Source organism: Bombus vancouverensis, chromosome 11, assembly GCF_051014615.1.
Source record: "Bombus vancouverensis nearcticus chromosome 11, iyBomVanc1_principal, whole genome shotgun sequence".
Lineage (NCBI taxonomy): Eukaryota > Metazoa > Arthropoda > Insecta > Hymenoptera > Apidae > Bombus > Bombus vancouverensis.
In genome coordinates, this window is record NC_134921.1 from 10460484 (window position 1) to 10477123 (window position 16640).

The 16640-nt window shown below is 44.1% G+C and overlaps 1 protein-coding gene across 2 annotated transcripts in view; it reads left to right on the forward strand.

Annotated features, from left to right (window-relative positions):
• The window catches only part of LOC117154799 (uncharacterized), an 86780-nt gene that overhangs the window by 58009 nt on the left and 12131 nt on the right, over positions 1-16640 (forward strand). For both annotated transcript variants that reach the window (XM_076622931.1, XM_033330273.2), the window contains one exon: positions 16279-16467. In XM_076622931.1, coding sequence (XP_076479046.1) covers positions 16279-16467 — 189 coding nt within the window. The remainder of the gene's footprint in view (positions 1-16278; positions 16468-16640) is intronic.

Genomic DNA, 16640 nt, shown 5'->3' on the forward strand with positions numbered 1-16640 from the left:
CAGATATTTTGTCGAATTATACTCGACTAAAACGACGTTCGAGATATTTTTAAAGAGTTGACACGACAGGTTCGATCCCTGTCACAGACAAACTGTTTAATCGCCACCGTTTCTACTTTTTATTTCTGACGTGGTACGCGTCATCGAAGAACGGCGACAGGTTGAATTTTTGCACTCAGAAAAGTGTACCATTTTTTATCGTCTAAATACACTTTCATCGGCAATGCCATTCCGTTTCTCCGTGTTCTCGTTCGAATGTGTCCAGGCAACTCGTGGCTGCAGTTAGTTTTGATAATAATTGGTACTATTGTTATTACATTTTATTATTGTTATCGTCGATAATAATTAACAGATTAACAGATTTCGCTAGTGTACGAAAGAAACAAGCTTAAAATTACATACACATGTAATAAGCTCTGATAAAATAGATTTATAACAAGGTCTTCAAAGGACGATTTCGTCTTCAATTTTCGTGAAGGCTATTACTATCCTCGATTCGTTTATCACGTATATAAATTATTATGCCAGATTCGTTTCGTTTGACGAGTTCCAACCATCGTTGTTCGCTTCTCGATCGCTTCGTTGTGTCTTTCGACGTGTTCCGTTGTAAAGCATCGTTCATCCGCCTTTTTTTGGGACCAACTGTTGTTCGAACTACCGCGCGCTACGCACAAAAAGACGCGAAGAGGAAGCGTGGAAAAAGCAAGCGCAGTATCGGCAACTGCAGCACGGCCCGTGTCATTTAATTAAAGCTCCTCGGAAGGCGAACAACGTAGCGGGCAATGTTTGAAAATTTAATTTAAAAACTCATTTCGATGCAGCAACGGGCCGCGTCTCTGACACAGCAATTCTCAGATTAACGCTTCTGTTTTCTCTTTTTCTGGTTGGTCGTACTTCTATTTTTCATTAGTTTCCGCATAAATTCCTTCGGGCCGCCTCTCACCAATTCCTCGCAATAATTTTCTTCCTCTTAACGTAGCCGAGAATTATCCAGTCTTGTTATCTCACCAATTGAGTGGAGAAACTTTTCTCTGCCTAGCGGCGGTAATTTCAAAGTGTCGCGATAAATCTGTGGTGAAATTATTAGAGACTCTGACTCTTGAAAAAATAGTTTTATTGATCGCGTGAACTTACATTTAATTACGTCTTCGTAACACGGTTCCTTGTTAGTCTCTGCAAGCGTTCGCCGTAACGAGCAACTAATTTATGAATTGCGTCTTCAATGAATTTGCATCCGATTTCCCGGCACCATTCTAACGTCGCATCCTCTGCTTCGTTATTCATGTACGAGTGATTTCCAGCCACTGTCGTATCGAAATATTGTAATCCGTATCGCGATTGCTGGGACACTGTATATAATTGGCGAGATTTTCGTTGCACCGAACATAATACGAATTCCAAGGCTTTAAACGAGATTTTTATAATTTCCCAACGATTCGTCAGGGTCTGCCTTATTTTTCTCTAAATGTCCTAATATTTCTGGCCAGCAATGGATACAATGGCGAATATATTGCTCTTTTAAAAGCAGAAGTTGGAGAACGGAGAAAACTTACTTACTGATTGATCTACGTAATACAAAGGCATAGGAGACAGCGTGTATAAGACAGCAGATATACGGAGCAGATTCCACTTTCTTAAGACGTTCCCTCTGTGGAGAGAAGAAAGCGGTCGATTATAAGGAAGACAATAAGGAAGATGTCAAAGGGGTTGGACGATATTCAGGGGGTTAACAACGGTTTCCCTGGACAGAAATCGGAGATTCGCCATCCGGGAGTAGGATATAATGGCGTGGACGGTGCAAAGCTGGCGGCGGAATATCGCGACGGGCCATCTTTGGTCTTTGTCTCGGTGACCTCTCCGACGAAGATTGCTTTTGGGTATTATACGAGAGACGTGGGCATAATACTCGCACTACCTGGCCGACTGCTTGTGCTACCACTATTCTGTATACTAACGGTATACGGCGCAACGTGTACTCGCATAACGGGCGACTGGTTTATGGCGGCCCACTAAGGAGAACTAAGTTCCCTCTATCCGAGTTACTAGCCGGTTTTCTACTAACGAGGCCTCGAGAAAGCCAGATTGCGATTTGATAGGTTGCTAAAAAAAGACGCGCCACGCCGGATCCTCCCTGACAATTCCTGGCATGAGGTCATGGCTTAATTATTCACGCCCGTCTCGCTATATTTTATCGACGAATTTGCTAAGTGTTAGCAATGTTTCTTCGGAACTTTAACGCCGGAGTTTCTATGGAATAATACATAGGCGATCAGAGGCTGACGGGACGCGTTTATCACGAACTTTCTTACTCACTCGTCACCAACTTTCCCCGTAGTGAGCTGTTTTTCCTTTTGATTATTATCGGTAGCTTCTCGAGTTAGATGCGAAATTTTGGGAAAACATCAGAGGCGAAGATGATTTACGTTGGACAGCTTGAAATACCGGCGACAAAAATAATACACGGTCACGACAGTTTGAGAAATTCTTTTTCTTTCTCGCCTCTGGATTTGCTAGCAGTCTGTAATCCTAGAATTTCCTTACGAATCGCAGCACGATGCTAGACGAATGACGGGCAGTAGCTTCCAGAGGATTAAACTAGCATTTCGAGAGATCGGACGACAAGATCATGGAGGAAGAGAAACCGGCACGAAATGATTCGTTTCTGTAGTTTGTCCTGATTTTTCTCCCGTCAGATAACGGGCACGTATCACAGGATACGGAGAGTCACTGTTGGAAATAAGAAGTCTGACGATCAGAAACGCGTCAAAGGCATGTTCCCCGACATCCCAACATCTCGTGGAATTTAGGTTAGGCGATAATGGCGCTTGTACGAGAACGGAAAAAACATTTGTGCTCTCTGTACAGGTCACGGTGAACCTTGATTCGTTCCGTGACGAGGTCATTGTCTCTCAACGGACCTTGATAATGAATATACCACGTTGCGCCATTAGAAAACGACCTCGAAGAGCGTGGATCGACGCCCGCAGGAACATTAGACGTCCTTCAGTCGTGGCGAGTACGGCTAGATAATTTGGTCAAGCTGGAGTCGTGAAATAGATCGACGCGTTCCTAACACGAGTCTGCCTTAGAACCGGAATAGAACGAAACTGACAGCTGGCTGCGACCGTGGAAAAGTCGGCCAAGATCAACGAAAGGAGGAGTGTTGGTAATTCGTTTACATTGCCACGAAGATGGTACATTTTCTACTTTCGAGTCGTTTCGATCAAAAACGTACGATAATTCATGAAAGCGTTTAAACGTTCGTAGAAACTTTTTATCGATATATCGTGTGCGTCGTAGAAAACTAAAAATGTATCGTGTAATAAATACGAATAAAAATATTTTGCGTGTAGCGTGTAGAAGATTTCTATGGTAAGTGTTCAAATACTTTCGTGAGTCAGTCGGAACAAAGAAAAAAGAATCCTTTGTACGACCGAACATTTCACAGTTATAGAATGTAAATGGGTATTCGTCGATATCGTTTGCGTTTATTGAAACGTTAGTCGCATGATCGTATCTTTTACTTTTACACATATTTTTTTTTATAACAAAAAGATAATTGTTTTTAACGATGCGAGAAATATGGTTGAGGCTTATCGAAACCGGTTATTGACGCGTGCTCGGCGAATAATGTCGCATCCGCCAGATATCAAAGCGAATGAATTCGGAATTTGCTTTTATCAAATTTGCATTCCAAACGAGTCGCGGCAAAAATTGTAGTTTTTAGAGAAATGCGAAAATTATCGGAACATTGTGTCAAATTCTGCGGTGAAAGCGATTGCTATGGGACATGGTGCGCGAGTTGAACGTTGCGGTCTATCAAAGCCGATTTTATTTTCACGCGACGATAAGCCAGCCTTTGAAACGTCGAAATGAATAATTACGTTCTCACAATAATGGTAATGGGAACAACCTGGCACGCTATTTCCGTCCGTTTGTTTACCTCTTTATTTCTGACTGCAAACCGGTCGGCCGGACGTTTCTCTGCGTTTTAAAATTCAAAACCAGACCTGGCTCGCGGTCTTTTGTTCCTCCGCGTTATCTAGTCGTTCTGTGTGTTCAGTCTCGTATACCGGCTGATCTCGTAAATTTCCGAAAAGACGGTAAATTGGGGAAAAACGTAGGAATCGAGATGGAGCGGGTCTCACAAAGGAAGTTCCAGTTAATAATTGAAGCACGGCCGGAAACCGTTGTACCGTCCTTGGCTGCTGGAAAGTGTGTTAAGCAACAATTTCACTGGCCTGCCGTACGAGTCCTTTATTCGTAAAAGACTCGTTTCCGTCAGACTCGTTAGACGGCGATATTTTCTTTTTTTTTTTTTTTTCAATAACTCGAAAGTATTCACGGAGCTCTGTGAGTGTTGGTTAACGAAATACGTCGGGAGAAAAAGGCTAAATTAATTAATCAACGTTTATTGTCAAGCCCGTACCGTTGACCGTACAATTTCAGATATTCAACGGCGGCTCTTTATCGTTTGATGAAAAGAAATAGCGGGACGCCGGTGAATGCGCGGAAGAATGGTTCCTCCATATTTCATGCGTCACGAAGATAGAACGAACGTGATCGAGACTCGATATTGGCAGCGAGAATAACGAAAAGTCGATCCCCTGCGAAGAACGAATACGGATTTTCCACTGGTGGAAAATATTTTTAATGTATCCAGGATAAATGAAAGAAATACATGTGCGCGCGGACAGTTGATATAAATTGCGTCAGATTTCCGTTTTTCGAGGCTATGAGTTGCAAACGTATGAATAAAAGAAAGGCGAAATAACGTCTGTTATTTTCTTACTTTGTCGTTGCTAGCCAAAGAATCCAGTTGGCATTTAAGGTCTGCCATTGCGGGGCCACATTTGCAGCCTCTTAGGCTTGCTTAGACACTTACGTAATGGTCAGAACCGGTGTTCGGGCGAGCGTTACGGCAAAGTTGCGCAACTAAGCCGGAATAATAAGGATCCTTGATCGTTCTAACGAGGCTAGCTCGAAGCGACCGTCTGCGACCCTACCATTAGAAAGCAAAAGTTAAGGCTGCCGGCTCATTCTAGTCAATCAAGATTATTTCCTCCCGAGACGGCCTTGGTTCTTTTTTTCTGTCCGTCTATTACCACGAACTACGCTAGCGAATCTTGTGGGCCGCTCGACGTCCCGCCATCCTATCCACGCAAACAATGCGAAATTTCCAGGAAATCGGGAGCGGAATTCAACAAATTAGTCGAAACGAATACAACGTTCGTTCGTTACGCGATTCAAGGAATTAATTGCCGATGCAATTTTTCAACGAATCATCGATTGCATAAACTTTCGCAATTAATTTTCGCTGATAATTTGGAATTTGTTTCGACAATCGGTGCGATTCCGTTGGCGATATTGCGCTCGTAGTTTTAATTAGAAATTCCGATAAAGAAGTATCGAGTTTCTTCGTTACTTATCCGCGACTCCTGCAAATAAAGTTCGATCACTATCTTGTGGCGCAAACGACACAGTTTATCTAATCTTCGATATAAAAGTTAATCTGTACTAACAATCTTTCTCCGCTAGAACGTACCCCAACGTTCATCTTCGATGCTTAAAAATCAAAAATGCGAATATGAACGAGCAGAAATGTCGTAATCGTGTGCAAATTTGTACGCTCGAACGACGATCTCTTCGTAAACATAGCTCGATTATCTCCGATGTCGGAGTCTTGAGTCGGGTTAGATCGTTTCCTTCTAATTGCAAACGTCCTCCAAAGTAGTGTGACCGTCTGTAACCTCTAACGGTGTTGGTAAAAAACTAGTCGTTAAATAAAGATTCTTATCCTTGAGTGTCTAGCACGTCACTGCTGGAAGGGAGAAACAACTTTCGAGGAGTCTGCTAATGCGATCGCGATAGACGCGATTTGCGAGGTACATCGCGTCACCGTCCAGCCACTATATTCTTAAAATCCTCTATTCTACGTAAAGTTGCACGCCATTTATTTTGAATTTTGCCAAAAGTTTAACGTAACGTTTCCACGTTTTTTTTTTTTTTTTTTAAGAATATTTCATTTCTCGTTAGAAATTTCACGAAACCGCTATTTTTAATATTCCTGCCTGGAAATTTATATAAAAGTTTACGATCTTAAACTGAATATATCGGCGTTGAAATGTATACGAAAGTTTGAACTGTGAAATCTTCCAACTAACTTCTACGCTCTTTGACTATACATCTCTTGTTATTTTGTAGCGAAGATATCGGAAAACCGCCCGGGGTTTCCGCTCTTTAGTTCTTTGCATCGACGCGAAACTTTAAAATATTAAATTAGATATTTTTATATCGAACTTTCGCGTCCAACATACGAACATTTTAAACTTACTTCTGCATTCTTTAAACAATCGCAGCAATTTGTTCGCCTAGTAGGGTGAGAAACTTCGAAGGTTCGATCAATATTTCTCCTCGTTCGAGATTTTTCTCATACGCGTGTTTTCCTTCGTTTCTCTTTACACTTAGTCTAGCTAGCAGTGGCGGCATTTTTATAGATGCACGTTCCAGGAAGCAAAATATTTGGTTAAAACGTTTGCAACGGTTCGGTGCTGGCTGCGTTGGCCGTGAGCAACGTTAGGAGAGGAGAAATTCGAAAGTAGAGTGATGAATCGGGGAGGTGGACGATCATGGTCAGACACGTTCGGCGGGCAGCCATGAGCCGTGACGAGTCTGTTCGTGGGCGTAACGTAAACACTCGTTCGCAGACTAAGCAATCGAGGCGCGTTTGCGACGCGTCTAATCTTGCGGCCACTTGCACAGTCTCGTCTGCGTACTCGTAAACCCGACGTTTATGCGGACCACCAGACCGAACTTTATCACGCCGACGTTTCCGCGTTTCCAGGAAACCAGTCTCTAGTAGTCACGAGACGCGATAACGTAGCTCGACGAAATCGAGCTACTTGGTTAGGCGAGCGAATAAATTAACGAACGAAACGACAGCGACAGGTTCCACGTAGTTTCCTTGTTCGATTGTTACTCCGATACGAAATTAAAGTTCTATGTTTAGCGGTCGAATTCGTGAGTCACGTCGAATGTGACTCAATCTATTTCTTTCTGGCATCAATTGACTCATTGTCTGAGCCGTATCAAACATGGAAGAAATTAAACCACTTAAGTCGCGATTGAACGAATCCAGACCGTCAAACTCGCGTTCTGAAATAAAATAGCGCGTCCTGATTTTAAGCTGGATATCAAAACACGTCAAGCATTTGCGTAACTTTTAATGGAATTAACTGGAACGTGCGTCGGGATATGCGGCGCTTTCGAATCGTATTTAAGATTCCGAACGGAACGTCGCGAGCGCAGGATGCAGAAACGTGTCGCGAAACAAGGAAATTCCCAAATGATAGCGGGCGTATTAACACGCCGCACCGTCTCCGTAGATGCGTTTGATCAGACGTTGGAAAATTCCAGTCGAGCCACTTTGACGAAAACAAGCGAAACTTTTAATATCGCGAGCCCGATCTTCACGAATCCTGGAAATTGCAATCGACCGCGTAGTAGGTAAATAATAACTGAAAAATTTCTCGAACAACAAAATTGTTTGTTAATTCGTTGGTAAAACGAGGCCATCGGGCTCTTGCAGGATCGTGTTGCAATCGCGTTAACGCGTGGTATTTTCGCGAGAATCGCGAAACTATCGGCTGACCGAATGCATATTTTTAAGCAGCTGGCGTAAACGCCATTAGATCGCGTCACGATCTATGACTCAATTCCTCTCGACTCCTCTTGACTCAGCCCAGTCTGTCTGTGCTAGGCACGACCTTCACAGTGTCACTAACCTATGTTACCGCGCAACTGGCCAACCAGACCCGTCTAATGCGTTCCCATCCACTGGAAGAACGCTTTGGACACGTTAATTCTTGATGTATTCCTAACACATCAGTGCCAGACTTCCGCTTGGCATCTCTTAGCCTTGAACTAGCATCGGGAACCTTGAGACCGTCTACGTGGGTTAGAAGCCACTTGTCCTATGAATAGACGTCGCGTACTGCCAGAATCTGCAGGCTGGAATGCGAACGAAAATATCGTTTCTCTACCGTACTTTTAAATCCAATGATGATTCTACTGTGAAAAATTTTATTTTTTTTTCCTCTCATCATTATTTATAGACGCAACAATGCTCGATTATAGATCACTATATTTAAAAAGGCTATTGGTAGGGAAACACGATGAGTCATATTTCGCTCCTTTCATAAAAGAGTAATTTTTAAATCCACTACGTCGCCGAAGCAATTCCACGTGAGAACTATTTTCGCGTTTAATTGTCAGACTAAGTATCGCGTTCTCGTCGTCCACTCGAACGTTCTGCCAGATTGAGTTTTATATCGAATTGTTGTATGCGAATAAAATATGCTTTGCATCGCAGTTCGAAGCGTCTATTCTATTCGTTAACGTAGCGTTACATATCTCATAAAACGGTGGATTTTCCCCGTTGAGAAGATGAGTAATGTTTGAATTACGACTGGGTTGTGTCTTGTCAGAGTATGTTAGCTTCCTAGAAATCATTATTAACTGATAACAAATATGTTTCCCGGCACTTCTATTCTTCGTTCGAACTTTCGATCACGAAATATTCGTTTGCCACTGTTCCCAGCACTTAGTATTCGATATTCGCGTATAACGAGAATAACTACAGAGACCGAGTCAATTGATTAATTAAAATTCTTGAAAGTTTTCTCGTACAAGATTCTCGTAATCTGGAGCGATAAAAAAAATTACCAGATTCGAGAGGAATTCGAATGGCTGTCTACGATAGTTTCGGAGCTGTGTCGCGAATTTTTTAACCGAGCCGAACGAGAGCCATTTGCAACGGACGTTAGTCGGGGTCTGTGACCAGCGGTCAACGACGAGGATTAGACTCAAGGCCGAATTAGAGTGACCGTGTATAGTCTGCCTGTGACGTATTCGAACGAAAACCTGAGATAACGTAACAACGTACGGTGTTTTAAAACGGACGTCGAACCGCGAAAAATTTTTCCACACGCTAACATCGTCTGACGCTTAATTATCGAAGTTAGAAGATTAATCTGTTATTGAACGGTCTGCATAGCCGATAGATATTTTGCGCATAAAACATAGTATAGTAACCGTAATAATTAAATCGACAGTCGAATCGTAAATAGCTCGCATTTAGCAGCGTCGCATCCTAGCAACGCTGTAAAAATATTTTTATTCGCCTTTCAGCTTGAATTTCTTCATCGATATGCAGCAGGTTTACAATCACCGTGACGATCTGCAAACGATCGATGGATCGATCGGGTAGTTGCGTAACAAGAAACCGCAAGATTTCTGAATACTCGAAAGCACGATGTTTACAGCCTACGCGATCGTGTTTATCGCGTGACTTCATTCACCCGTCGAATGCCTGTCTCGACTATTTTCATTCTTCGAACTGGCGAGCTGTTGAACGTCGCGAGAGCGTGCATACGCGTGAAACACGAAATAGCTTGGGTGGTCTGGCGAGAACGGCGTTAAAAGAAATCGCAGCGAAATAAGTTGCAACTTCTCGAACGTCTCGATTCTTTAGAATTTGGCGAATCAAAGGGAACAAATAATTCGAACAAGATTTCGTCTTTCGTCTACGGGGAATACCTTTTCCACCGATTCCTCAGTTCTTGGAAGCATCGTCGAACGACTGTTTCGCGAGGCATGTGGAAAAAAATCGAGTACGTTGATTCTATAGAATCCGCAGAGTCAAAGGAACGCGTAACATGGACTTTTTTAACGTTTCGTACATTGTCTACGAATGATACGTTTTTCGTGAATGTCTCAATGGGACGCCATTGAGTAATTTCAATGTGAGATACGTGGCAAAAAATCGCACGCGGACCAAGCTGCGAAAGATGGTAGTCTGGCTCGCGCGACTCGCCGATTCGCGGCAAAGGTGAAAGGCCTGGTATATGGGACACCGGCTGGCCAGAACTCGTCTACGTGGTATCCTTTTCTTGACGGTACGTCTACAGGACGTACTGGAAGGGAGAGGATCGCGAGACGAGGGGCCCGGGGAGTGATTTTAGCCGTACCTTTTATGGGGAAGGCGAACGACCACCGAGAAATCGGAACGCGAATCGCTGGACTATGCTCTTCTTTCGACTCGCTTGTTCGAATACTTTCTAACAAAGATGGGATGAGACCGCGATCGCTTGTCCTCAATTCGATGGAACTCCATTCTCCGCGATTCAACGCTGTATCTTCGTAGGAGGATGTTTGGAAACGTGATTTTCGTCCCGCGATCTAAGTGATCTAAACATCCAGCGATAACCATCGCGTAACTCGTACAGTACGTAGACATTTTATACATACTTGAAAAATGGCCGGTGTCGTATAAAAATTATTTTTATGTACATATATAAATCGAAACTTGCGGCAGATAATACTTTCCGAGTGTTTAGACTTAAAATGGACGCTTTTATGACATTCGTGTGCCGTCTGTAAAATATAAGCAACGTCTGGTTGCAAAGGAACGCACAGGGAAAGTATTTAAAAAATGTTTAAAAAGAATGTCCGAGAGAAGCGCTCGACGAAGGAACTATAAAAACGTAGCGGAGCAATGTGGAGGAAAATATTTGAAAAACACATTTAAACAAACACGAAGGATATAACTACGAGAAACCGAGGAAAAATTCTAGGAACGCTATTCACCGACGGTCGTCCGGTTAATTGAAATTGGTTCGATTCTACCAGCGGAAAGATCGCCAGAAGGCGTGGAGAACATTTAGCGAGCATTCCAATCGAACTGGTCGCGGGAGAGCGTGGTCGGGAGTGGCGGTCGATCGCTTCCTCGTTCTGCCGGTCTCGAGGAGAATCGAGCCGAGAGCACAGCGTCGACTAGTTTGTCGGTCGAGCCGTTTAGCATCCATGTAAAAAAGATTCCCGATGATGCCCGGACATCGTTACTAAGCCGTCGCTACGCCGGTGTGAGCGATCTAACAGAAAAGGAACGGGAGAAACGCACCGTAGGAGCAATGCCCCTTGGGTCAGGGTCAGTACCCTTTGGCACAAGCCACTCGAACCGCAGCCACGCACGTTCACGCACACGCGCTTCAAACTCGCGCCTGCACACGCACACGCACACCTGTGTAGTGCTGCCTTTCGGTACCGATAACTAAATCCATCCTAACAGACGAACTCGTCGACACGCGATTTCTGTGGAAATTCGCCGATTTCGTTCCCAGTTCTTTTCAACGTATGCGACCAATTCAATGCAACGCATTAAACGCAGCGAATTCAATGCAACCAATTCACTGTCTCTTTTTTTCCAGGACTAACGTTCGTCCGTTTACGTTCGGAACGTTCCACTTATGTTAGACGGTTAACCGGCCGATCACCGAAACGGTCTTGTTATGCAAAGAAGTGCGCCTAGGTTTCGTTTCTCATTCGGCCAGCTGTAGAGGCGGCCGACGCGATCTGAAATTGTAATCGTAACGTGTCGTCGTGCTGTTCTGGATTACCGTTTCCTACGGTCGGTCCCTTTGACCGGTGATATCGCGATTCAAAGCCTGCTAGACGAGCCACGCGTTCGCTTGAATGAAACAACCTTGGCCAACCACTCTAGGAATTTATGTCTGTGTCTACGTCTAGCCTGTGTCTAGCCAAGCCGAGCGTGACTAGGAACTATCGTCTTTTCTATCGTTCTTCTCGAGGTCGTTGTCTGGAACTTGTAGACGCGCGTGAAAGTATTCGAGGTTTGTGTACGTCGTGAACCACGTAACGTACGTCGTGTACGAGCGTGAATCGAGATTTTTTATCCTCGCATTAGATAACGTGGACGTAACATCGAAAGACGAACCAACGCGCCAACGACGCTGGATAACGAGTCGAACCGTAGCAAAATATGCGAGTCGTCATAGGCTATCTATCTATTTATCATTTTTAATTTGATAACAGTTCGGTTTACGCTCTGAATTAATTATCGTCGGATCGACAATTACTGCAATTCGATACAACTCGACATCTATTACATAATTACGATTTAAATCTAATTCCGGTATCGCTGAACAAGCCCTGTGTATCCTCGCTTGGCGTAACGCTGTCCGAATCGATAATCGTTTGATCGCAATTAAATCGGAGACGAAGGAGTTGGCAGCGAAATTTTATACGGTGTTACGTAAATCCGCCTGATTATCGATCCGACCAATCGCATCCGCGATGAACGAAATCCGTTTCTTTAGTTTTCAAACGTTGTGTAACGAGCTAACGATCCCTCGTATCTTTTACCAGCAATTTTATTATTCTTATTATTCATTTAATAACGCACGAGATCGAAACTTTTTAATGTACAAAGCATTACGATTAGACGTAGCTCGAACTATTGCAAACGCAAGAGGGCACGCTGCTGTGTCACTCTTCGGCTCTGTGAACTTTCAATAGCGAAGTATAGCTACGAATGATCGGCAAACGGAACGAGCAGGCGACAGTAAAAGAAGAATAAAATGGAAAGTATTCGTCTAAGATAAGAGTGTCCGGATGCTGGTGAAATTACGATACTCGTATCATTTCATTATTCTGCACCCTAAAGGGATATCCATCCCATTAATCGGGTAAACGAATAAAGCTGGTATCTCGTCCGCATACCGGGGATTTCAGGTTGATAACTATCCGATAGCAATTAAAACGAAAAGCTAAGATCGGCTGCGAACTAACAGCTCTGTCGGAATGAAACGTGTAATCAGGTTTAATCACATTAATCCACGAGCCCCGGTACGCGGTGGCAATTAAGATGATACGTACCCGGTTCGAAGCGGTTCCCTTCTCTCGTCGAGTTCCCCGAAGTCGATTCGCCAGCAGCGGAGCTTGCGACTCCCGCGAATAAGGGCCGGGTAATGGTCAAAAATCGATACGCGTGTCGATAAAATTGTAGCGAAAATTTCCGGTAAATTACTGGTTGTCGGGCTACTTTCTTACAAGAGGAGTTTCTTCGTAATCACCGCTGCGTATCCGGCTCATAGGCGCTAACTTTCTTACGCTAACTGCGTGGACGTCGACCAGACAGATGGCCCGATTCTCCATCGAGGCAATTAGGGAGGTAGCGGTTGCTTGTAACGAGGAATCTTCCCCACTCTTGGTGCTTTCGATCTTTACAAAATCGCGTTGATTCTCTACGGAGGCCGACGGCAGATCGTGATCTACCTCCTCCTTCTCGCGATCCTCTTTGCCCTCGTTCCGATAGCTACGCGACACCGCTTCGAGAGTGTGTCGAGCTTTCCAACCTCGAGCACCGTGTTATCTTCCGACGCACCTTTTGAATACCAAGACTCATCTTGAAGCGCAGTACACTCGATCTACCAATTATTTAAATGAAAAGACCACTTTCGTGGATACTGGGTTATACTCTCTGGAACGTTGTCTCGTCCCGAATTCGAGAATTCGCCCGATCGATGAACGTTGTTCCTTGCGATGTTCCACGAACTATATCGGTATGTATTCCGAGCGAGACTTGTGTAAAGAACGATAGAGGAACGAGATAAGAATTTCCAGGCAAACCTACCTACACGCCGTGTTCCCATGACGCGACGCGATTTCTATGAATATTTCCGGAAGAGCCGAGTCGATGCTCTAGAAATTGACAATTCTCACGATTGGCTACTTTTGAAGATGGAATGATGGTAATTTATCGGACAGTTTTTATCTTCCGATTATAAATCTCCTTTGCAATTAGGTTATACCAAGCACATCTTAGACATCGGTACGATACCGACATCGGGGAAGTCTACAAAAATGTTTACGTTCGTTTCCTGTGGTCTTCGATCACGTTTATCATTTGATTAATCAATAACGTCTTAAAGCACCAAGTACTTGTTGCGTACACGATATCGATGGTGAAAGGGCCAATTAGTTGACCATCCTCCTTAATTAGTTGCAATCCTCTTCCAATCTCTTCTTTTTCAGCTTTTTTCGTGTTTCTGTCGAGCACTCCTAACGACAGAAAGTATTTCTGTTTCGTTGGAACCAAAATGGTAATTCGTTTAGAAGAGAGATACCAAGCAGACGAGATATCTGCTTGACAGATTCGGTCTCCTTAAGCGTCGTAATCGGAATAAAGGAGTAGTTAAGAGCGGACTGAGAGGCCGGAAATAATTTCCCTCTCGATGTCGTCCCTTTAACGAACCCTCGAACGTGCCCCGGCGTTCACCCTTTCTAAATCAGTGACGATCATCGAGAGGCGAACGAGGCAATGAACCAATCAGGCCTTCGATCGGGAGGGTTGAGAATGGGGTCGCACCCTGCTACGCCGCTTGGCAAGACTACCGTCCTGAAGACAAAGAACCGCTCGGGACGCGAGATGCATCGTATAGCGTATCCGCTTTTGGAAAACAGGATGTTTCGATCGAAATATTTCTTGGAAAATTGTCAGAGGATGTGCACTTTGTGGGAAATCAATCGTGAGACTGTCCGCATAAAAGAAACACGTACAGTTCCGCGCGAAAGTATTCGTCGAATTCTTTTCGGAATATATCGTACGTATTATGGGGAACATTTCAAATTTTACTCACATAATCACGATAGTCGTGCCACATAACAATGCGATACAGTGGAATTTCGAAATATTTTATACGACACGCACACAATACGCGCATAAAACGATAAGCGATCAAATACTTCCTTGAGCGACTATACATCTCCTGTGTCGAGTTTAAGTATAATATTAAATTTTTATCGATACGCCGGCTGCGCAGTTTCCTCGCATTTTCTATGCGTGGTCGCAACCCGCGGGAATATCGCGGTAGATAAAACGCTCTCGATGCCTCTAACCGGACGAAACGTCGTCATGGAAGTCTATGGGAAGACGAAGACGACAAAAGATTGTTCGTAAAGGGAATATGAGTGATTGCGTTACATCGGTTAGAATGTCGCGGAGATGAGAAAAATCTGCTGACAGTAGACGTTTCTTGCAACGTTGCAAAGACGAGAAAAGAAGAGAATTTTCACTTGTAAAACGACACTCCTCCAATAGTATTTGCCCTTTACGGAAAGATTATTCGCGATAAGCGCTCCTCGTTAAGCTTGATCCGTCGATAACGCGATCGACAGTTCTGCAACGAAGCCGTTGAATGTTTCGCGTGCCTTCTGATATTTCATTCTCCGGTTATCTGTTCTTATCGGGCGTCGTACTTGTCGCGTCACCCAACGCCCATTACCGGCTATCCTCGGCGAACACCTCGCTAGAGTCGAATAGAAATAAAATCGTAAAAGAACAGACGTTGCTCGATGAATCTCCCTTTTCTCGATTTGTTAGGGAAGCGAGTGATGGATTTCTGCTTGGAGGGACGCCTAAGGAAACGAACGCGGGGTAACTGCGGCCCGGGTGTCCCGTTTCGCTGTCAATTTCCTTGACAGATAACTGCTCTTCCGTTATTCGGGATCAGTCCGGGAATTGTGGCTCGATGAAACCGGAGGCTGTGCGTATGCATCCATCAACTAGGGTGACGAACGTACATTCGTGTCTAGAAGCCGATAGAATGTCGCAGATGTTGACCCACTTTTACATTTTCAGCTGCGGAAAAATTCTCCAGCGTGGAAAGGAGCGACGCGATGGCGAAAATCGAAGTCTCGCGGTTTCAAAGTAGGATTAACGCCTCGAGCAACGGGTTGCTTAGCCGAGCAAAGCTCGTAAATCCAGCGTAGATTCGGTGAATTAGCTAACCGCGCAGCGTCAAGCTCGCGCCGCTGTAAATTCTCAGATTAAAAACTTTTAATCGGACTCTGACTGAAGCACGGTCCGTAAACCTTGCTACTTTGCAACCGTACTCCCACGCGATTACGTGTTCGTAGAAAACACCAACTCGATCGACCGGTTTTGTTGCTTTATATGATTTAACGACAGATGTACGAAGAACGGATCCTAACAGAATCGATTTTTTACTTGATATATGCATAACGATAGGTACGTATATAGTAGAATTTTTATCTCGTCGATGATACAACCGTGACAGTTGCATTTTTTGACAGTATGGTCGTACTTCTCTCATTTACTATCATACTAGTAGTAACGTTACGTGAATGTACTGACAAAATTTCATTTATTCGAACGAAATTAACGTCCGAATAATTGAACTTTCGCTGGTGAGTTCACTTGTCTGAACGTAAGCACCTATTACGTGAACGGAAAACAATAGACAGTGGGAGGTGGGACGGGGGAAATTGACGCTCCCCTACTGTATGAAATCCAATTATATAAACTGTTTGTCCGGTGACAAGTTCAGATAAATGGAGTTCCACCGCACAGAGACTACGGGCAGCAGATATCTCAGCTTCTTTTTCTTTTGGTTTCAGCTGGTGAACGGCCTCGACAGACCCAGGTACATTTGCGAGACCGAGGTCATGGAGGAAGTAAACGTGGCCAGCGCCACTCCGGTGGAGTACACTCCTCCGGGGAATCATACCAATAAAAACGCCAACGGGAACATCATCACTCTCACCCTCAAGAATAATCATCTCATCGTGGAGACGGAGGAACGAGCAGTGAGTATATTAGAGATCATCAACGACAGAATTGCAAATATTATGTCAGAGTGTTGCGTGTTATCGTATTTCGGAGAATACTGGTCGATTCGCGGCATTCTGTCGACGTTGATGTTGCATCGATCCAAATTATTTCGCGGTTGAAGTACAGGGGCAGGAGGGATTCCATTTTG